This window comes from Heterodontus francisci, chromosome 10 (genome assembly GCF_036365525.1).
Source record: "Heterodontus francisci isolate sHetFra1 chromosome 10, sHetFra1.hap1, whole genome shotgun sequence".
Taxonomy (NCBI): Eukaryota; Metazoa; Chordata; class Chondrichthyes; order Heterodontiformes; family Heterodontidae; genus Heterodontus; species Heterodontus francisci.
This window is the reverse complement of record NC_090380.1, coordinates 94,457,807-94,482,149: the sequence shown is the minus strand read 5'-3', so window position 1 is coordinate 94,482,149 and position 24,343 is coordinate 94,457,807. Positions and strand designations below refer to the sequence as shown.

The window sequence follows — 24,343 nt, the reverse complement described above, 5'->3', positions numbered from 1 at the left end:
GGAAGGATGAATGAGAATGGACAGGGACTGCCTGAGTTGTGTACCTATCATAACCTCTGCATCACCAACTCGTTTTTTCACACTAAACCCTGTCACCAGGTTTCTTGGAGGCACCCAAGATCACGTCGTTGGCACCAGCTGGACCTCATCGTCATAAGGCGAGCCTCCTTAAACTGTATTCAAATCACACGCAGCTTCCACAGTGCGGACTGCGACACCGACCACTCCCTGGTGTGCAGCAAGGTTAGACTCAAACCAAAGAAGCTGCATCACTCCAAGCAGAAGGGCCACCCGTGCATCAACACGAGCAGAATTTCTTATCCACAGCTGTTACAAAAATTTCTAAATTCACTTGAAAAAGCCCTTCAAAACACTCCCACAGGGGATGCAGAGACCAAGTGGGCCCACATCAGAGACGCCATCTATGAGTCAGCCATGACCACCTATGGCAAACGTATGAAGCGGAATGCAGACTGGTTTCAATCTCATTTTGAAGAGCTGGAACCTGTCATAGCCGCTAAGCGCATTGCACTGCTGAACTACAAAAAAGCCCTCAACGAGTTAACATCCATAGAACTTAAAACAGCCAGAAGTGCTGCACAAAGAACAGCCAGGCGCTGCGCAAATGACTATTGACAACACATATGCAGTCATATTCAGCTGGCCTCAGACACCGGAAACATCAGAGGAATGTATGATGGCATTAAGAGAGCTTTTGGGCCAACCATCAAGAAGATCTCCCCCCTCAAATCTAAATCAGGGGACACAATCACTGACCAACGCAAGCAAATGGACCGCTGGGTTGAGCACTACCTAGAACTGTACTCCAGGGAGAATGTTGTCACTGAGACCACCCTCAATGCAGCCCAGTCTCTGCCAGTCATGGATAAGCTGGACAAACAGCCAACAAAATCGGAACTCAGTGATGCCATTGATTCTCTAGCCAGTGGAAAAGCCCCTGGGAAGGACGGCATTACCCCTGAAATAATCAAGAGTGCTAAGGCTGCCATACTCTCAGCACTACCGTGGAATCTCCCTGCTCAGCATAGTGAGGAAAGTCTTCGCTCGAGTCGCTTTAAACAGGCTCCAGAAGCTGGCCGAGCGTGTCTACCCTGAGGCACAGTGTGGCTTTCGAGCAGAGAGATCGACCATTGACATGCTGTTCTCCCTTCGTCAGCTACAGGAGAAATGCCGCGAACAACAGATGCCCCTCTACATTGCTTTCATTGATCTCACCAAAGCCCTTGACCTTGTCAGCAGACGTGGTCTCTTCAGACTACTAGAAAAGATCGGATGTCCACCAAAGCTACTAAGTATCATTACCTCATTCCATGACAATATGAAAGGCACAATTCAGCATAGCGGCACCTCATCAGACCCCTTTCCTATCCTGAGTGGCGTGAAACAGGGCTGTGTTCTCACACCTACACTGTTTGGGATCTTCTTCTCCCTGCTGCTCTCACACGCGTTCAAGTCTTCAGAAGAAGGAATTTTCCTCCACACAAGATCAGGTGGCAGGTTGTTCAACCTTGCCCGTCTAAGAGCGAAGTCCAAAGTATGGAAAGTCCTCATCAGGGAACTCCTCTTTGCTGACGATGCTGCATTAACATCTCACACTGAAGAGTGTCTGCAGAGTCTCATCGACAGGTTTGCGGCTGCCTGCAACGAATTTGGCCTAACCATCAGCCTCAAGAAAATGAACATCATGGGACAGGACGTAAGAAATGCTCCATCCATCAATATTGGCGACCACGCTCTGGAAGTGGTTCAAGGGTTCACCTACCTAGGCTCAACTATCACCAGTAACCTGTCCCTAGATGCAGAAATCAACAAGCGCATGGGAAAGGCTTCCACTGCTATGTCCAGACTGGCCAAGAGAGTGTGGGAAAATGGCGCACTGACACGGAACACAAAAGTCCGAGTGTATCAAGCCTGTGTCCTCGGTACCTTGCTCTACGGCAGCGAGGCCTGGACAACATATGTCAGCCAAGAGCGACGTCTCAATTCATTCCATCTTCGCTGCCTCCGGAGAATCCTTGGCATCAGCTGGCAGGACCGCATCTCCACCACAGAAGTCCTCGAGGCGGCCAACATCCCCAGCTTATACACACTACTGAGTCAGCGGCGCTTGAGATGACTTGGCCATGTGAGCCGCATGGAAGATGGCAGGATCCCCAAGGACACATTGTACAGCGAGCTCGCCACTGGTATCAGACCTACCGGCTGTCCATGTCTCCGCTTTAAAGACGTGTGCAAACGCGACATGAAGTCCTGTGACATTGATCACAAGTCGTGGGAGTCAGTTGCCAGCGATCGCCAGAGCTGGCGGGCAGCCATAAAGGGGGGGCTAAAGTGTGGCGAGTCGACGAGACTTCGCAGTTGGCAGGAAAAAAGACAGAAGCGCAAGGGGAGAGCCAACTGTGTAACAGCCTCGACAACCAATTTTTTCTGCAGCACCTGTGGAAGAGTCTGTCACTCTAGTATTGGCCTTTATAGCCACTCCAGGCGCTGCTTCACAAACCACTGACCCATTGTCTCTCGACACAAGGAGGCCAAAGAAGAAGAAGAAGATGACACCTTTCTCACCTGGTCATAATAATAGCATTAAATAGAATAGCGACAAATACTGGTATATATGTATTATTGATTCGGTGCAACTCAGAACAACCAATTTTAAGTATATTGTTTGAAGCCGTTTTCTAAATTGTTCTGCTCTTGTAGTTTTACAGGAATTAATGTTTAAATTATCCTTGGAATGTTATTTCTCTAACTTTGAGTCTAGAAATCGAAATGCAAGGTGTTTACCAAGTTGCATGATCAGTCAGGCAGCCTGAATCTTACAAAACGATACTGATTGATATCCAGCAGGGGATGTTAGATCCCACCGTTTTCAGGGACAGCATTGCCTATGGGGAAATAAGAAAGTTCCCCAGGAGCGAATGACGTGGCGTTATTGGGTGAGCAGATGTTCAGCACAGTATTTTAGCTACTTCTCGCTACTGCCTTTAAAGAAGTGTTCCAACTTAACACCCTCGGGCACCTGGAAAAATGCCCACGAAGGTAGGAGACTCGGTCGGGACAGATTGAGCTTTCGCACTGAAGTACAATTTAATGGGGGAAATATCACTATTTCCATTCCACTGCCCTGGAATTGAGAGTCGCCCCGAACTGTAATCCCCTTTATATTTTAGGGAAGTGCGTTTAGATCAGTTCATTGGTAATGGCTTAAAACGTAAATTTTAATTAAAAAATACTGGACAAAATTGGGCTTTTGCTTTTAACAGAATGCAACCGCTATCCTTTAAGGTTAACTTTCAAGCTAATTAAAGGACAAAGATATGTTTAATACTAGGTATGAGTAAGTTTTATTTATTGCGTTTGAGAAACGTTTTTGAGATTTTACTTCTGACCAGGTGTCAATGTGTAATGAATCAGACCCTTGCTGTGTATTGGAAGATCGAATGGTAATGTTCAAGTATTAGAACTAAAGCAAATAATTTCTTATAAGGAGATAACTTAGCGAAGCCAATATGACGGAGATAAGTTTAATTTGTTAAAGTACGAGGTATTTCGCAAAGAATTGCCTTTTAGTGACGGTGATTTCGGAAATGGACGAGGTAGGCAGCAGTTGCAGTTTACTCTGATGCCTTTAAGACTTTCCTCTTAAATTTTGGAAACAGCAAAATAACTAGTGCAATTTTAAAACAAAAGCCAAATACTGCGGTTGACGGAAATAAAAATAGAAAATGCGGGAAATACTCTGGAGTATTTTAGTAAAATTTAAATTGGGATTGAAACTTGTAATTTTCTCGTCCTTTTAACGGTGGCATTTAAAGGCTGACAGAAAGCAATCTTTTCAGGGGCACTTGTGAGTGTAAGGAGGAGTTCAGCTCTCATACAGGTTTCGGTGCTGTGTAGTTATTTGGCCATTTCATCATCCAGATGATTGTGTCGCAAGTGAAATCCAAAAAATGATTTTTTTTTAAAGCATAGAAACATAGAAAATAGAATTGTATGGTTAAAAGTACTTTCATCTTAGACCCTTTCCCCAAGATAATGGATAAATTATTTATTGTGACTATCTCCCCACTTTCATTCAATCAAACGACTTTCTCTGCATTCTTGGCAAATGGTTAGAAAGGTGAAGCTCTGGGGTGGTTAACCCCCAAGACAGGCAGATTGGTTCGAGTGGGTAGTTAAAGTGTTAAAAATCTGAATCCCGACCTCCTAGCGTCCAACCTGTCTACTAATGTTTTTAATTGAGGTGGGACAGGGGCGTGTTGGTAATTAAAATATTATGATGCTACCTGCCTTATATTTAACCACCATTTTAAATTGAACCCTAGCTGGACAGGTTTTCTGGGCCTCAGGAAACGTATCGGTTAAAGGGAGGCAGGCACTGCCTTTCCATTTAGCTGCTGGATTGAGTTTACCTGCTTCATTGACCACCACCCGCAATCGGATACCCCACAACCCTTTCAATCTCCCCCCTCCCGACCCTTTCAATCTTCGCCATGAGACTTCCAATTTCCTCCAGGATGCCTCTGATCTGTCTCTGCCCTCCGATCTCCCCTGATCCAGCCTCCCTGATGTTGCCTCTCTCTGTACCCCAATCACTCCTCTCCATAGAATCAACCACTCTTCCTGTCCATTCATAAGATCTGCAAATGTTCACAATACTATTTTTAGATATATTGGGCTGGATTTTAATGTGTCCATGGGTTTGGGAGAGGGTGGGGGTAAATCTGGCAAAATTGACAAGAGTGTAGGGAAGCTGGGTCCAAGTTTCACTGCAGTGCATTGGTCTGAACGCGAGTACCCCTCAGAAGAGGCAGGTTGCCAGTTAACATATATAAATGGAGTGATATTGACATTGATTTTTCAGTTTAACCTTGGGTCCACCGGTTTCCCAGCTTCCTGGAACTCACTAGTGAAAGCAAGGCAAGTACACAGCAACAATTGAGGGAACTGCAGGGAAATACACCAATAAATGCTCAGTACTCACAACTGCTTTCTTACTTGCTTGTAGGAAAAGGGTTGTTCATAGTACTTGAGCTGAGAAGTTACCGTACACACTTTAAAGTTTTCTTCAATGCCTTGGCGGTCTGACCTGCACTTCAGAGGTCTATGCTATCAGATCAGGATGGGTGCTTTCTCAGATTGGACCTCAGATGAGAGCTAAAATGACCAGCAACAGCAGCAGCAACCTGCTGGTCTCGGATTTGTAGCTCCACAGCATAGACAGGAGCAGCTTGCAGGAGGGCATATCTGCAACTCAGGGTCTACAGGCAGAGGAGAAGCTTCCTCAACATACCTGAACACCAGTGTTTGAGGCTCAGGGAGTCACATCAGGTGGTGGCAGACATTTGCAGCCTGCTGGAACAAAACCTGCTGCCAGCTCAACCTGGTGACCACACTTTACTAGTGGCTGTTAAAGTCACCACTGCCCTCAACTTTTTTTGCCTGTGGATCCTTCCAGGACTCTGCTGGAGACATTTGCAGGATTTTTGCAGTTGGCAGCCCACAGATGCATAAGACAGGTGACTGATGGCAAGGGCAGTCACTCTCACCTCACACTGACTTTGCACTCTCGGCATTATTTTCCACCCATATTCCAATTTGTCTGACTTATTTTCCAGACTTAACTGATTTACCTCTATTAAACTGCAATGACATAAAGACAGAGATGCAGTAAAGAAACGGGAGATAGCATACCATGAAAGTGCCAAGGAGGGATCTTCTACTTCTTTATCGCATTACTCTAAGTTTGGTGATAGCACTCTTCTCTCTGAGTCAGAAGGTTGTGGTTTCAAGCCCAACTCCAAAAACTTGAGTGCGTTTCCAGGCTGGCACTTCATTGCAGTACGAGGGAGTACTACACTTTTGGATGTGTTGTGTTTCAGATGTGACATTAAAACAAGCACCCATCCACTGCTCAAGAAGCATGGGATTTTTTTCTATGTTACAAGCACTGTACAAATGCAAGCTGGTTTGCTGTTGCTCAAGTTGGATGTAAAAAAAAAATCTATGCGGGACTCTGACAATTTTTCAAAACTAAAAATTAAAATTACTCATGATTGTAATGACAGTTATGTTTCTCAAATTATTTGTATAATACTCAGGTGGCACACACTTGCACTACAACTACAACAGGGTTCTGATTAAAGGTTGTTGACCTGAAACTTTAACTCTGTTTCTCTCCCCACAGATGCTGCCTGACCTGCTGAGAATTTCTAGCATTTTCATGTTTGTTTCAGGACCACTGGTTATGTTGTTCAACGCCTGGTATAAATAAGCAGAGCATGCTCAGCACATGTTCCGTCCACTTGTATTGGAAAATGGTCACTATAAGTTGAGATAGGGTGTGTTCACTTTGGCCTCCATGATGTAGGACCCCAGTTTTCATATTTAAGCAGCATCTTCCCTGTTCTTTTTGCCCATTTACAGTCTCAATTAAAAATGGTCTCAGCTGGCCTTTGGCCTCAAAGGAGTAGCCTAGCTGCTGCTTCTCAAACTATTCAATTGTTGCCTGCCCATTTTTAAGGCAAGAAATGGACAACCAGCAGTTGAAAATTGGCTTCTCTATGTTCTTAATATCTGACTTCTGCTCATTTTCTCTTCATACTAATAGATTAAGCAAATGGACAAAACTGTGGTAAATGGATTTCAATAAAGCAAATGTGAGGTTATCCACTTTGAACCTAAAAAGGATAGAACAGAGTACATTCTGAATGGTGAAAGGCTAAAAGCAATGACATTCCAAAGAGACTTGGAGGTCCATTTACAAAGAGTATTAAAATGTCATGGACAGCTACAGAAAATAACCAAAAAGACTAATGAAATGCTGACCTTTATAGCAAGAGGAATAGAATGGAAGGGGTAGAAGTCATGCTTCAGCTATACAAAACCCTGGCTAGACCACACTTGTAGAATTGTGAGCAGTTCTGCCCACCACACCTTAGGAAGGACATATTGGCCTTGGAGGGAGTGCAAGGTAGATTTAACAAAATAATATCTGGACTCCAAGGGTTAAGTTATGAGGAGAGATTTCACAACCTAGGGTTGTATTCCCTGGAACTTAGAAGATTAAGGGATGATTTGGTTGAAGTTTTCACGATATTAAGGGGAACTGATAATGGTAGATAAAGAGAAACTATTTCTGCTAGTTGGTAAATCTAGGGTGGGCGGTGGGAGCATAGTCAAAAGAATAGAGCCAGGCCTTTCAGGAGTGAAGTTAGGAAACGCTTCTACACGCAAAGGATGGTAGAAGTTTGGAACTCACTTCCGCAAATGGCAATTGATTCTAGGTCAATTGGTAATTCTAAATCTGAGATTGATAGATATTTGTTAACCAAAGGTATTAAGGAATATGTGGCAAAGGGATATAACATTAGGTTGCAGATCAGACATGATCACATTGAATGGCGGAATAGGCTTGAGGGGCTACACTTGTTCTTATGATGCCTAAAATAAAGAAATGTTATAATCCTATGATGTTGCACAGGAAATTAAAGTGGAATTGATAAACGTATTACCATCTCATATCTTCAAAAGCATATAATTGTGCAAAGATGGGTGGCAGGTCAGAAGACTGGACAGAATATAAGGAACAGCAAAGAATGACTAAAAGATTAATAAGAAGGGAAAATTGGAGTACGAGAGAAATCTAGCTAGAAATATCAAATGGATAGTAAGAGTTTCTATATATATTTTTTTTTAAAGTTAACAAAGTGAGCATTGGTCTGATAGAAAGTGAGTCTGGGGAATTAATAAGGGAAAATAAGGAGATGGCAGATGAATTGAATAGGTGTTTTGCATTGGTCTTCACCATAGAGGATACAACTAACAGGCCAGAAATAGTTGTAAATCAGGAAATGGAAGGGAGGGAGGAACTCGAGACAATTACAATCATCAGGGAAGTGGTACTGAGCAAATTGTTGGAGCTGCAGGCTGACAAGTCCCCTGGTCCTGATGTACTTCATCCTAGGGTCTTAAAAGAAGTGGCTAGTGAGATAGTTGATGCGTTGGTTTTAATTTTCCAAAATTCCCTAGATTCAGGGAAGATTCCATTTGATTGGAAAATAGCCAATGTAACTCTTTTTTTAATTCAAAAAGGGAGGGAGACAGAAAGCAGGAAACTACAGGCCAGTTAGCTTAACATCTGTCATAGGGAAAGTGTTAGAAGCTATTATTAAAGACGTTATAGCAGGGCACTTAGAAAAATTCAAGGTAATCAGGCAGAGTCAACATGGTTTTTTGAAAGGGAAATCATGTTTAACCAATTTATTGGAATTCTTTGACGAAGTAACATGTGCTGTGGATAAAGGGGAACCGGTGGACATACTGTGCTTAGGTTTCCAGAATGCATTTGATAAGGTGCCATATCAAAGGTTATTGCAGAAAATAAAAGCTCATGGTCTAGGGGGTAACATATTGGCATGGATAAAAGATTGGCTGGCTAACAGGAAACCGAGAGTAGGCATAAATGGGTCATTTTCTGGTTGGCAAGATGTAACGAGTGGTGTGCTGCAGGGATCAATGATGGAGCTTCAACTTTTTACAATTTTATATAAATGACTTGGATGAAGGGTCTGAAGGTATGGTTGCTAAATTTGCTGATGACACAAAGATAGGTAGGAAAGTAAGTTGTGAAGAGGACATGAGGCTACAAAGGGATATAGATAAGTTAAATGTGGGCAAAGATCTGGCAAACGGAGTATAATGTGGGAAACTGTGAAATTGTCCATTTTGGCAGGAAGAATAAAAAAAGAAGCATAAATGGTGAGAGATTGCAGAGCTCTGAGACCCAGAGCAATCTGCGTGTCCTAGTGCATGAATTGCAAAAGGCTAGTATGCAGATTCAGCAAGTAATTAGGAAAGCTAATAGAATGTTATCGTTTATTGTGAGGGAAATTGAATATAAAAACAGGGAGGTTATGCTTCAGCTATACAGGGCATTGGTGAGACCACATCTGGAGTACTGTGTAAGGTATTGATCTCATTATTTAAGGAAGGATGTAAATGTATTGTGAGCAGTTCAGAGAAGGTTTGCTAGACTAATAGCTGGAATGGGCAGGTTGTCTTATGAGGAAAGGTTGGACAGGCTAGGCTTGTATCTGCTGGAATTTAGAAGAGTAAGAGGTGATTTGATTGAAACATATAAGATCCTGAGGGGTCTTGACAGGGTGTATGTGGAGAAGTTGTTTCCCCTTGTGGGGAATCTAGAACTAGGGGTCACTGTTTAAAAATAAGGGTCACCCATTTAAGACAGATGAGGAGAAAGTTTTTCTCTCAGAGGGTCGTGAGTCTTTGAAACTCTCTTCCTCAAAAGGTAGTGGAAACAGAGTCTTTAAATATTCTTAAGGCATAGGCAGATAGATTCTCGATAAACAAGGGGGTGAAAGGTTATCGGAAGTAGGTGGAAATGTGGAGTTGAGGTTATAATCAGATCAGCCATGATCTTATTGAATGGCAAAGCAGGATCAAAGGGCCGAGTGGCCTACTCCTGCTACTATTTTGTATATTCATGCCAGACCAGAGTGGAACTCTGGAGGTTGTAGGATCTGGACTTTGGACTTAACTCACTTTCTTTACTTAGGCAGTAGTTCGGTGCATCTTCAAACGTCGCAAAGAAGGTGAACTGACCCTAATACCAGGAGAGGTTATTACAGTTACCAACCAGGTAAAGAATCTTCATTTGTCAAACAGTAAAATAATGTACACGATAAAGTTATATGATAAGTCAACACTTAGTTATGCATAGTGCGTAACACCAATTTTATGTATTTTCTAGGCATTTTTAAACCTAGTTCTTTTCTTTCAAATGGTTATGGTCAGCTGGAGAAAATTGAGCTGTGTAGCAACCATCCATATTATACAATCACCACTAGGTGTTGTCTCTGCCATTGTACCTCAAGTGAGGCAAAGACTTCTTTCACTGCATCTATCTAGAAAGTTTACCCTCTGTTGTTGTTTACAATTTGCTGAGGTACATACCCTCAGTGTTACTTCAGCATCATGAGCATTAATTGATGATTGTAGTTCTCTTGTCATATTGTGTTGATACTGAATTCATCCAGTGCTTGTGTTTATACCATTGAACAATTTATGCTCTATTGAGTGAGCATGTTGCCAATCCTTGTTGCCTAGCAGCAATCTGCACAGTTCTTCCCTCCATGCGTTATATGCTTGCTTGAAAGCTTTTGAACAGTAGAAGATAGGCTTATTGAATTCCTGAAATAAAAACAGAAAGCACTGGAAAAATTCAGCAGGTCTGGCAGCATCTGTGGAGAGAGAAGCAGAGTTAACGTTTCAGGTCAGTGACCCTTCTTCAGAATTGGCAGATAGAAGAAATGTAAAAGATTTTAAGCAAGTAAAGCGGAGGTGGGGAAAGAGATAACAAAAGAGAAGGTATTGATAGGCCAAGGTCACAGAATAGCTGACCAGAAGGTCATGGAGCAAAGGCAAACAATATGTTAATGGTGAAAGATAAAGCATTAGTACAGATAGGGTGTTAACGAACTGAACAGCCACAAGCACAAACATGAAACAAACAATGGGTAGGCATTGTATTTTATTTTAGTTTGTTCAGTTTGTTTCTACTGTGCCTACCCACTTTTTTCATGTTTTTTTTCATGTGTGTTTTTTTCATGTTTGTGCTTCTACACCTCACTGTCTTCAGTAGAGAGTAAAATCAAGTGGGGTGTAGAATGGGAAGCTGACTGCACCCATTTACCACCTGTCAGGTTAGGTTAAAGTTACCACCAACATTTCTAGACCTTGGCTGGTAGGATTTCAGCAGTATGGATGGAATGTCATTGTTGTTTTCCTGCTCGTTGGACCTTTATGGGACTTTGTTGTATTCCTGCTCATTCAATGACTTCTGCACTTCCCTACTTGGTGGATTGTCATCATTTGTTCATTCTGAATGCTTACAGTTGTATTTCTGACAGTTGTAATTCTATCTGACAGTTTATTCCTGAATAAATAAAGAGCTCAATATTACAAGTTTTTGCAATCATCTAATCATTCTCCTTTAAGATTCTTTTGTTTTGGAAATACTTATGAACTCTTAATTTGAAAGCTGGGTTATCATATCATTTTGACCTGTTTGCCTTCCCTACCCCAGTACTGGTTGGATGACTGTTTACAGGGATGGTTTACTTGACACTTTAGGTAATTTAAATGAGCGATATCTATTGTTACTTCTGTTTGATGCCTTTTAACATACGGTTTGCTCAATGAGAGCTCTTATTCTCGTGTTGCTTTCATTCTATCGGCAATCCATGTCTGAGGCAGGTGTAAAGGGGATACAGCCTTCTCCAAGGAGATCTGACCCATGTGTGTGGAAAATGGGAGGGATTGAGGACTAGCACAATACAAACACATCATGATTATTGCCAGGAAACCATGCACAGGCTACTTTATTTTCTTCCTATGATCACACAACAGCTGCACGTTCAAGGAATGGAATCCCTTCAGTTATAAAACGGGGAAATCCAATGATGTGGGTAAATGGAAGAACTTTTGCATCCTGATCAGCACCCTTTCTGGCAAAGGTGATGTATTACTGTTTCCTTCCTGAGAGCATTTGTCACCTGACTGATGGCAGTATGGACCGAACACTGCCTGAAGTTGCTGATGTCATGCTGTTGTGCCCTTGAATAAGCCAGTGGTGTAGAAGCTGATGGCTACTGTATCCTTTCCAGCGGTGTGTGCCCTGGTGTTCAGCTCCAAATTCCTGCTGCAACACATAACAGAGGTCAGTGACTGCTTGTCTACTGAAATGCAGCCTTCTTATGCACTGTTCCTCTATTATGTTCAGATATGACATTTTCTTCCAGAAGACCCGCATCTTATGAGGCCTCTTGTGCCTTGCATTCATTGTATAGCAGCCACAGTGGCAATTCCAGCAAAATTCCAATTTTTCCCAGGATGACTGAAACCAATGAAGTAAAACAGAGCAGCTGCAGCTAAAGGTCCATCTCCAATAACTCTTCATAGAGTCATAGATTTATACAGCACAGAAACAGGCCCTTCGGCCCATCGTGTCTGTGCCGGCCATACAGCACCCAACTATTCTAATCCCATATTCCTGCACTTGGCATGTAGCCCTGTATGCTATGGCGTTTCAAGTGCTCATCTAAATACTTCTTAAATGTTGTGAGGGTTCCTGCCTCCACCACCTCTTCAGGCAGTGCGTTCCAGATTCCAACCACCCTCTGGGTGACAAAATGTTTCCTCAAATCTCCCCTAAACCTCCTGCCCCTTATTCTAAATCTATGCCCCCTGGTTCTTGACCCCTCCACTAAGGGGAAAAAGTTTCTTCCTATCTAACCTATCAATGCCCCTCATAATCTTGTATACCTCAATCATGTCCCCCCTCAGCCTTCTCTGCTCCAAGGAAAACAACCCTAGCCTTTTCAGTCTCTCTTCATAGCTGTAGTAGCTTTAGTATCAAAAACTTCCTAAATACAACCAAAAGAGCCAAAAATGGGCTATAAAACTTTCCCACAGCCTAAAATGACTATCCAGAGACTTACTTTAACGTGGTCAGGATCCCACCACGTTGCAGCCTGTTTGAGTGTTTGCACTATGGTTTCTAGGCAGGCTTAAGAATAATTGAATCAAACACTCCCAGGCACCAATATCACAAAAGAGGCCTATAACAAGTACAGTATCCTTATTTAAAATTTTAATATGCATAGCATTCATTTCAGGCAGTCGCCACGGACTGTAAAGAGCTTGTTGACTGCATTTCACTGTACAATTCTGAGGTGGGACATTTGGTATTTTGAATGACTATTTTTATTGGCCGAAAACTGAGTGAAATGCTGTTGAATTTCTACTCTAGCATCTTTATTCCAGCAAAAAAAATGACGAAAGTATTTTTAAAATAAATTTCTACATTATTAAATACAATTTGCACTTCAGAAGATGGTGTCTCTTCAAAACTGTGTCCTGAGCTTTAAAGAATATTACAACTTACAAGGCACATCTACACATTTGATGTAATTGTTTCTTCAGGATAATGACAATGGCTGGTATGAAGGTATCAATTCTAATGGAGAGCATGGACTGTTCCCAGGACAAAATGTCAAGGTAAGAAGCAGGATAATTTAATGTCAATTATTATAAAATATAATTAAAAACAATACTTATCCAAGCAAGAAGCCCCAAAATACTTAATTGCTTCTAATTTGTCTGATTATTTGGAATTTCTGATTCAAGTTTTTATATTTTCCTTGGTGAATCATATTTCAGTACTTCGTATCTCATTATCTGTGCGTTGCACGAGTTCTGTAGACCAATAGCAAACATTGAAAGTAAAATTATTTGCACACATCCAACCACAGACTACTGGTTGTTTCATTATTAGGTAGGTTCTTTAAAATACATGAACAAAAAAATTTCAGCAGAAACAAGCTACAAGTGAGAAGTGAATTATTGAAGGTGTATGAAATTGTTAAGATGATTTTCTATATTTTAGTACAGATTATTGTATAAGTGACTTAAGTAATTTGTAGAATCACATGGCTATTCTTCACACATAGTATGATCTAAAATGAGGATAAAAGTGGGAACTGTGAGTCTCCACTTGCCACTTCCCCAAGGAAATATAGCTAAGACCAGTAATCTAGTGAGTAAATTGTTTCTGTAATTGTCTTCCCATTCATCTCTCAACTTTAAAAAAAAAATTCAGTTCTTTCTCTCTGTAAGGCTCAGTTGTCAGTATCTGTTTGTCTCCAATACTTTTTTTTCTCTCTGTCTTTCTTAGTCTCACTGTCTCCTTTCTTCTCTGTTTATCCTCAACTCTCTCTCTTTCTCTTTCTCCAGCAGACATTCGTTAATTGGTTTATTCAAGTTATATCCTTTTGCCTTCTTTGAAACATGCAGGCGTATGACAGATGGTGACCAACATATTATCCTGATCTATAACCTTCCAAAATTCGCTTGATTTAGGAACCGTTGCTTTAGACTGGAAAATTGTTCATGTTAATATGCTATTTAAGAAACTTGAGAGAGGAAAACCAGCAAATATCTGTTGTTGGGAAATTACTAGAATCCATAATTAAGGATAGAGTGACTGAATACCTTGAAACTTTTCAGTTGATCAGAGAGAGCTAGCATGGATTTATAAAGGGTAGATCATGTCTGATAAACCTGATTGCATTTTTTGAAGTGGTGATTAAAGTAGTGACCAGAGGAAAGTTTATGGATGTTATTTATACCAAATTAGAGAAGGCATTGCAGGAGAGGCGGCGGCATAGTGGAAATGTCACTGGACGAGTAATCCAGAGGCCTAGACTAATGCTCTGGTGACCTGGGTTCGAATGGCAGATGGTGAAATTTGAATTCAATTAATAAATCTGGAATTTCAAACAAAGCTAGTCTATTGGTGACCATGAAACCATTGTTGATTGTTGTAAAAACCCATCTGGTTCTCTAATGTCCTTTAGGGAAGGAAATCTGCTGTCCTTACCTGGTCTGGCTACATGTGACTCCAGACCCACAGCAATGTGGTTGACTCTTAAATGCCCTCTGAAATGACCTAGCAGTCAGTTCAAGGGCAATTAGGGATGGGCAATAAATGCTGGCAAATTATTAACCTGGTTAGGAAATTGGCTAAGTAGCAGCAGGGGGGAGAAAGCAGAACAGTTGAATTTGCTTGGTCCTTGGACCCAAGAATACATTAGCAATCACAAAGTTACCACGGAACAATGAGATATCTGGAATAGATATAAAAGGATAACTATAAAATAAAGCCTTTGGGCACCAAGTTGGGTTCCATAGCATTGCCTCTAGCACCGCTATTTTGGGGTGCCCTGCAATGCCAGCTACTTCCTGTGTGGTCTGCATGGCATTCTGAGAGGAGAAGGGTGCGTGCGGGGATGTCCCCTGTGTGCACCAGAAGGGTCTGAATTGGGGCTATCCTGGCGTGACACAATCGACTGATGTGATGCCAGGATCCCAAATTTGGACAATGCATTTCCAGGCAGAGTCTCCGTCGGTCACTCTGCAAACAACAAATGTTCTGCTGCAAGGTGGATCCAGCACTAAGCCCAGGCACCCTATTTGAAGGTAAGGTAATTTTCCTCTATTGCCAAGTGTGTGCAAGAAGTCTGAAATGTTTTTGGAGGTGCTGTGGTGAATTCCTGGATTTGTCAAGGAATGTTGCTGCATTCTCTCGGGGAGTTCAGACCTGTCCACACAACAGGAATGGGGCAGCAGTGGTAGTGTCAGTGTTTCTGGGCCTGCAGCATGACAGGGAGATGGAGCAGAGGCTGCAGAGAGGGAAAACTGCGTGATGCTGTCTGCCAACTTGGAGTCGGACTCCTCCATACTTCTTGACAGTGACAGGAGGCTGCCTGACAGGCCAGCCAATGCACCCAGTATTTTGATGTGCATGTCCATCAATGCTTTCATGTATGCCACCCATCGAGGTCATCATCTGATTCCTATGCAGCAGAACACCTCTGCGACCTCGCCCTCCGAATTGGTATACGAACCATCCTTTACCTCTGGTCTGGCTGCAGGCCACTCATGCCCGCATGTGCTGAACCCATCTCTGTACTAGCCTCTAAAGGTATGTGCAGTGCCAATATCTGAGATGGTGGCTGCAACTGTCATACCAAATGACGGGGCCTCTTCATCAGTGCCTGTGCTGTGCTTTTGTTTTCTCTTTTTTTTTTTCTTCCTTGGGCAGGTGGCAGTTCTTGGGTGTCTGAAAGCAGGAATCACCTGTCTGCCACCTTGTCTTGCAAGGGAATGTCGATTGGTTGGTGAGTTTTTCTCATTTATCTTTCAAAAACTCGGGTAATTTTAGTAATTTGAAGGTTCATTTACTAAAAGTTGTACAGCTTAATAGATTGGTGAGTATTTCCTATTAATTAAATAATTAGTTATTTAAAACACAATAAAGATGGCAGGGCAGGTGATGTGTTGCAGCTGCAGTATGTGGGAGCTGGTGGATGCCAGTGTGATCCATGGCAAACACATCTGCAGTAAGTGTCTGCAGCTCAAGGAGCTTCGGCTCAGAGTAGGTGAATTAGAAGCCAAGCTACAGACACTGTGATGCATCAGGGAGGGGGAAAGTTACCTGGACACTTTGTTCCAGAAGGCAGGCACACCCTATAGGATAGGGTCTTCTGATTTGATCAGTAGTCAGGGACAGGGGGTGTGTGACTGCAAGTAAGGTAGATAAGGGGATCAAGAAGGCAGAAGTGGAGGAGCCTCAGCCCTTGCAATTGTCCAACAGGTTTGAGGTTCTTTTCACTTGTATGGATGAGAGTGAGGGCTGCAGGGTGGACGAGCAAACTGACCATGGCACCATGGTGTAGGAAGTCATTCAAGCAGGGGGAGTTAATAGGAATGTTGTGGTAGTAGGGGACAGTATAGTCAGAGGGATTGTTACAGTTCTCTGCGGCCAAGCGGAAGAGTCCCGAAGACCGTGTTGCCTGCCCTGGTGCCAGGGTTCGGGACATCTGTTCAGGGCTGGAGAGGAACCTACAGTTGGAGGGGGAGGATCCAGACATTGTGGTCCATGTGGATACCTACGAAATAGGCAGGACAAGGAAAGAGGTTTTACATAGTCAGTATGACGCACCAAATTAAGAAGCAGGACCTCAAAGGTAATAATCTCTGGATTATTACCTGAGGCACATGTAAATTGGAATAGGGCAAATAAGATTAGAGAAATTAATGTGCGGCTCAAAGACTGGTGTGGTAGAAGTGGGTTCTGGTTCATGGAGCACTGGCACCAGTACTGGGGAAAGTGGGGTCTGTACTGTTGGGATGGTTTAGTAACGCTAGTCACCCCACTGCAGTGTGCAGAGATCTCCGGCCACACAACAGAGAAAAATGCAGCACAGGAGCTGCTTGGGGCCACACTACGATCATGGAAATGAGATAGGTTCACCAATTTCTTGTTCTGCCTATCATGTTCCAAACCGGCACGGGCACACTGCACATTGCAGCTCCCACGCCCAAAAGCCAGTGCACTCGAATTTCTAGTCCCTGATCTTTAAATAGCCTTTTTTCTAACAGAGTTACATTAGAAACATACAAAAGGCAAGGATGAATAAAGGCCTATCAAATCTAGTCCCTTTAGTTCTTCATCTCATCCAGCCCTAACGTATTTGACTACTACTGTAACAGATTATTTCAAATGCTTTTGAAAGGAATTTATTTCACCACCACTTTATGAATTAAGGATGGGCAATAACAATGACTATCAAATACAACCATATGAATTAGGAGCAGAAGTAGGCCATTCGACCCCTGTAGCCTGCTCCGCTATTCAATAAGATCATAGCTGATCTGTTTCTGTCTCAAATTTCACAATCCCATCTACCCCCGATAATCTTAGATTCTTGTTAGGCAAGGGAATCAATCTACCTCCGCCTTAAAAATATTCAATGACCCCGCCTCCTCCACCTTCTGAGGCACAGAATTCCAAAGTCGCACAACTCTCAGGGAAAAAAAATTCTCCTCGTCTCTGTCCTAAAAGGGTGACCCCTAATTTTAAATCAGTGCCCCATAGTCTGGACTCATCCACAAGAGGAAACATCCTTTCTACATCTACCTTGTCAAGACCGTTCAGGATCTTATATACCTAAATAAAGTCTCCCCTCACTCTTCCAAACTCCAGTGAAAACAAGTCCAGTCTGTCCAACCTTTCCTCATAAGACAACTCGCTCATTCCAGCTATCAATCTAGTAAATCTCCTCTGAACTGCTTCCAACATATTTACATCCTTCCTTAAATAAGGAGAACAAAACTGCACACAGTATTCGAGATGTGGTTTCACCAATGCCCTGTATAACTGAAACATAACATCCTTACTTTTATTTTCAATTCCTCTCATATAAAGGATAGCATTCCAATATTACTTGTTGTACCTGCATACAAACTTTTTGTGATTCATGCACTAGAACACCTAGATCCCTCTGCACCTTGGAATTCTGCAGTCATTCCCCGTTTAAGTAATACTCTGCTTTTTGATTCTTCTTGCCAAAGTGAACAACTTCACATTTTCCCACACTATACTCCATCTGCCAGATTTTTGCCCACTCACTCAACATATCTAAATTGGTCTGCAAGCTCCTTATGTCCTCTTCACAACATACTTTCCTACCTATCTTTGTGTCATCTTCACATTTAGCTACCATGCTATCTAAATCATTGATATAAATTGCAAAAAGTTGAGATCCCAGCACATACCTCTGTAGGACTCCACTCATCCCATCCTGCCAATCAGAAAAGGACCCATTTATGCATACACTCTGTTTTCTGCCAGCCGTCCAATCTTCTATCCATGCTAATATGTCACCCACTACACCATGAGCTTCTACTTTGTGCAATAACCTTTTATGTGGCACCTTGTCAAATGCCTCTGGAAATCTATCTACATCAACGGGCTCCCCTTTATCCACAGCGCATGTTACTCCTTCACAGAACTCCAATAAATTGGTTAAACATGATTTCTCTTCCACAAAATCATGCTGACTATTCCAGATTACCTTGAGTTTTTCTAAGTGCCCAGCTAGAGCCTCCTTAATGATTCAATTTTCCCCACAACAGACGTCAAGCTAACTGGCCTATAGTTACCTATTTTCTGCCTCCCCCCTCCCCCTACCTCTTCTTCAATCGAGGGGTTATATTTGCTAATTTCCAGTCTGATGGAACCTTTCCCGAATCTAGCAAATTTTGAAAAATTAACATCAACACATCTACTACCTCATTAGCCACCTCTTTTAGGACTCTAGGATGAAGCCCATCAGGACCCGGGTACTTGTCAGCCCGCAGCTCCATCAGTTTGCTCAGTACCGTTTCCCTGGTGATTGTAATTTCACCAAGTTCCTCCTTTCCATCCACCTCCTGATTTACAGCTATTACTGGAATGTTTTTTGTATCCTCTATAGTGAAGACAGAAGCAAAATATTTGTTCATTTCATTGCCATTTTCTTCTTATCTACTATTAATTCTCCATTCTCACTCTCTAGAGGACCAACACTCATTTTGCTTTTTTCCTTTTTAAATACGTGTAGAAACTCTTGCTATCCATTTTTACATTTCCAGCTAGCTTCCTCTCATACTCTAATATCTTTCTCCTGATTAACCTTTTAGTCATTCCCTGCCGTTCTTTATATTCTGACCAATCATCTGACCTGCCATTCATCTTTGCACAATTATATGCTTTTTCCTTAAGATTGATGCTTTCCTTAACTTCTTTAGTTAACCATGGATGGTGGGTCCTCCCCTTAGAATTTTTCTTTATAGTAGGAATATATTTATTCTGTGTATTCTGAAATATCCCCTTAAATCTCTGCCACTGCTTCTCTATTGATCTATCTCCTAGCCTAGTAACCCAGTTCACTTCAGCTAGCTCAGCTTTCATGCCACATAGTTGCCCTTATTTAAGTTTAAAATAATAGTCTTAGAACCACTCCTCTCTCTTTCAAACTGGATGTAAAATTCAATCATATTGTGGTCACTGATCCCTAGAAGTGCCTTTATTCTGAGGTCATTAATTAATCCTATCACATTACAAATTACCAAATCTAATATAACCTGCTCTCTGGTTGGTTTCATAACATGCTGCTCTAAGAAACTATCTCAAAAGCATTCTATGAACTCTTCATCCAGGCCACTATTGCCAATCTGATTTTTCCAGTTTATACGTAGATCAAAATCACCCATGATTATTGCCGTCCCTTTATCACAAGCACCCAATATTTCTTCTTGTATACTTCATCCTACATTGTGCTTACTGTTAGGGGCCTGTAGACTACTCCCACTAGTGACTTCTTTCCCTACTATTCCTCATCTCCACCCAAACCGATTCTACATCCTGATCTCCTGAACCAAGGTCATCTTTAACTGTTGCACTAATGCCATCCTTGATTAACAGTGCTACCCCTTCACCTTTGCCTAGCTTTCTATTCTTCTTGAATGTTATATACCCCTCAATATTGAGGACCCAATCCTTGTCATCCTGTAGCCACGTCTCCGTAATGGCTATCAGATCGTATTTATTTACTTCAATGTGTGCTATCAGTTCGTCTACTTTGTTATGAATGCTACGTGGTTTCAGATACAGAACCTTTAGTCTTGTCATTTTGTTATCTTTGTAATGTCTAGTCTTGACTGTTCGTGTGTTCTTAGGTTTTTTTCTCTCTGTCCCTCATCTCATGAACAAAACAAAAATTAAAAAAGTGAAGACTTTTATGTACATAGCGCCTTTCATGACTGCAGGACATGCCAAAGTGCTTTGCAGTCAATGAAGTGCTTTCAAAGTGTAGTCACTTATGGTAGAGAACATAATAATTGAATACTTCACATCACTCAATGAGGTCCCTCCTTAATCTTCTTTCTGAACTGTAGAGCTTAAACTTCTCTCATTTTCTTCTCATAACTGATTCCCTTTACAGATCCATCTGGTAGTTCTCCTTTTAAAGTTCCTCAGTGCATGTAATACGTAGATTTACATTGGTTGACAGCCCAGAAACATCCCACTTGGCCCAACTAATGTTTTTATGCTCCACACAACCTCCTTCCACCCTACTTCATCTAACCCTATCGGTATATCATTCTATTCCTTTCTGTCTCATGTACTTATCTAGCTGCTGCTTAAATGCATCAAAGCAATTCACCTCAATTACTCCCTGTGGTAGCAATTTCCACATTCTAACCACTTTCTAGTGAAACAAGTTTGTTCTGAACTTACTACTAGATTTATTGGTGACTTTCTTATATTTATGGTCCCAAGATTTGGACTTCCACACAAGTGGAAACACCTTCTCTATGTATGTATTCTAAGTGGGATATGACAACAACATTATTAAGTCTAAGCATAAACTCTTTGGACTTATAACATTGTTTTGGCTATGGAATATAATATCCTATTAGTTTTTATATTGTCTCTCCACATTGTCTTGACATTGATAGTGGCGTGTCTACAGTTACTTCTAGGTCCTCTTCTACATTCTCCCATGCTAATTTTCTTCCCTTCATTGTAAATCATTGTTAATCATTTTCTCACCCGATATGGAATATTTTGCATTTGTCAATATTAAATTAAATTTGTTGTTAGTCGGCTCATCTGTGTGACTGATCTAAATTTTTCTGAAAATTACTGTTCTTACTGCGCTCCCTATTTTAATGTTGTTTCTAAATTAAAGTTTAATTTAATGAAGTTTTCTTCATCCCAGTTCATTTACATGGATAAACAATAGAAGACAAAGTGTTAATCCCCATAGTATTCCACTTCACAATGCCATCCAATCCAACACAACAGCTCAAGACTTCGCTCTGTTTTGTATTTCTGTTCACCACCTTATCCAGTCCCATGTCTACCTGGATTCAGATGGTTTTTTTGTTAATAATCTTGCATTTGGGACCTTGTCAAAGGCTTTCTAAACATTGAAATGAAGTGTATTAGAAGGAGTTCCACTATTTACTTTGTAACATCTTTATGTTGAGATTTATCAAGCATGATTTTCTAATATCAATTAAGCTATCACTACAAAGCAAGTTCTTCAATCTACTACTTAGAATGATATCCATTATTTTACATGCTGTTGATATTAGCTTAATTGGTCTATATTTGTCTTGGTCACATTCACCATTCTATTTAACTTTAACTTTTTGTTTCGTATACCAAAATTTATTATATGATATATCTTTTTTTCTTCCCTTTATCAACCTGCACACTGTTAATAGTTGTAATTTGAATGTCTATCTCTTGCATATTTAATTTAAAACAGTGGCAATTCTACCTACAGTATTAGCTAGTTGAATCTGCTTGTCAGGAATTTGGAGTGAATGAGGGCAGGATGATGTGTGAGGAGACTCGAGTGGGATTGGTGTGGTACAGGGTGGAGAGGGGATGTGTATGGTGAGGCAGTGGAGAAATCTCGAGCTGAGAGCTAATGTTACAAAGTCTAGAATAGATAGTTGGTGATGGCTTAGTCCAGGAACCAGTTGTGAACTAAGCCTAGGGAGTACCCGCAGTGAGACCTGGAGCAGGGAGAGTGCGGTTGAGCAAACGTTTGGTCAAAGAGGGAACAGAGTATTATCATGATGGCTGTATGACGTAGGTTTTTGGAGTCACTGAACCAATCAGAAATGACAGTGTAGAAATGCTTCTCAGATGCAATTTGAGTTTGTTTCTGGGATCTGATTGGTTAAAAAGACATATTGAAAGGACTATAATCCCCGGGACCAGCTTGTTGGAAGTTCTGGGTTCTGATTGTTCAAAGGAGCACTACAATCATTTCTACATTCCTACATTTTTACTGACACAAAACATTTAAAAGTGTTGATAGATACATGCTTAATTATCAGAGGATAGTTATGATTTTCAATTTAGAAATGCTTGTGTTCACTTTCAATAGAATTGATTAGATTAGTTTTAGTATCCTCCAGTCATCTGAAAATTGAAGTCATCCCAACTAGAAATAAATGCAAAATAATTAAGATGCTAATGTAATAGAAACTGTACTTCTATGATGCAATCTTTTAAAATCAGCATTTAAGAACCTGCCAAAAACAGTAACATTTGTATTTTACAATGAATTGTTAACAACTACAACAGAAAAACAATATCTAGAGTTTCAATTGTAAGATCATACAGTACAAAGGAGGCCATTTGGCACATCATGCCTGTGTCTGCTCTTCGAAAGGCATGGATCAATGGGTTCACCACAAACCACTTTAAGGGCTGGATTTTATGGATCCCCCTGAGGCGGAGGTGGAGGTTCCCATAGAATCGCGATGGGTGGTAGGGTCCGGGAGGGACCCATCGCCTCTCCGTTGCCAATTGATTTTTCCTGGGGCGGCATAGGCTGCTAATGGCCTTCCCGCGCAGAGGTCAATTGAGACCTATTAACACTCACTTCAGGGCCTCTACCCCCTGCCGCTGGGATTTCCGCTGGGAACTTCCACCACGTGGGGAGGACACCTTGTAAAACGTCTAGTGCTGCTGCTGAGCTGCCAGCCCTGTGATTGGTCAGCAGCTCTTGGAGGCGGGATCCCTGTCTTTAAAGGGATGGAGATGCCGGCACTGGAAATTTCGCCTCTGGAACAATGGAGGATCATGCGCGGGTTGTGGGGGGGGGTGCAAAAAGACCACGGTACGGCGCTGGGAGCCCTGCCTTCTGCAGAAAATCCAGGCATAAGTCACTAGGATGATGTTTACAACTGTCAACTTTACTTGGCCCTTTCCCTTGGGGAAACAAACATTTTCTAAATATATTAATTTGAAGGTGCTGTTCTTGTAGCTGTTTGTTCAATATTTACTCATGATTAACATCTAAACATTATTGTTTTTAAAACCATTCAATAGTTGGTGATGGACTCTATGCCAGATGTTGGGATTGAAGAAACATGTGATGCTGACTCAAATTATGAAGAAATAGATGTAGTTGAGGTATGTTAAGATGCAAAACACAATTAAGGGGACGCTGCATAATCTTCTGTTTTAATCAGGCAGATGTTAAATTGGCTTTGATGCTATTCTGTACTACTTACTGGATGTATGTACAGCAAACGCATCAATATAGTTCTTGCATGCTTATATCTTTATTGCATGCAACAAGATAGTGCATAAACCCTTCCATTCTGGATCAATAGCAGCATTTTATTTTTATTTATTTAGAGATACAGCACTGAAACAGGCCCTTCGGCCCACCAAGTCTGTGCCGACCAACAACCACCCATTTATACTAACCCTACAGTAATCCCATATTCCCTATCACCTCCCTACACTAGGGGCAATTTACAATGGCCAATTTACCTATCACCTGCAAGTCTTTGGATGTGGGAGGAAACCGGAGCACCCGGCGAAAACCCACACGGTCACAGGGAGAACTTGCAAACTCCGCACAGGCAGTACCCAGAATCGAACCCGGGTCCCTGGAGCTGTGAGGCTGCGGTGCTAACCACTGCGCCACTGTGCCGCATTGTACAGGTATCTGTGATATTATTTTGATCTGCTGCACAATGATGCTGCAGATACAACAGTCATACTTGTGCTTACAACTGAACCTGGTGTGCCTGCTACTTCTATTAGTTCACTTTAAAGTGACCTGCAGCAAAATGTTGTGAACAGATTTTAATAATCTTTGATTCTAAGTAAAGCGAGTGAATAATCACAGCCTTGGAATCATTTTGAATCAATCCAGCTGTGTCAAGAGGAAAGATTTGTTCTGAAATTGAAACTGTAAGCCAGTGGTAAATACTGCAGTGGTGTTACAAATATTTTATCAGCGAGTATACTGAAACATCAGCATAATACCCTGTAAGTTTTATTTAAAGGCCTGTGTTATTTTGTTTCTTTCCA

General features: G+C 41.6%; 1 protein-coding gene across 2 annotated transcripts in view; it reads left to right on the top strand.

Annotated features, from left to right (window-relative positions):
- Positions 1–2,957: 2,957 nt before the first annotated feature.
- LOC137374641 (sorting nexin-9-like) overlaps positions 2,958–24,343 on the top strand; it is a 97,970-nt gene continuing 76,584 nt past the window's right edge. For both annotated transcript variants that reach the window (XM_068041078.1, XM_068041077.1), the window contains exons 1-4: positions 2,958–3,060; positions 9,599–9,682; positions 13,027–13,101; positions 23,348–23,431. In XM_068041078.1, the coding sequence (XP_067897179.1) occupies positions 3,049–3,060; positions 9,599–9,682; positions 13,027–13,101; positions 23,348–23,431 (255 nt within the window). In that variant the 5' untranslated portion in view covers positions 2,958–3,048. The remainder of the gene's footprint in view (positions 3,061–9,598; positions 9,683–13,026; positions 13,102–23,347; positions 23,432–24,343) is intronic.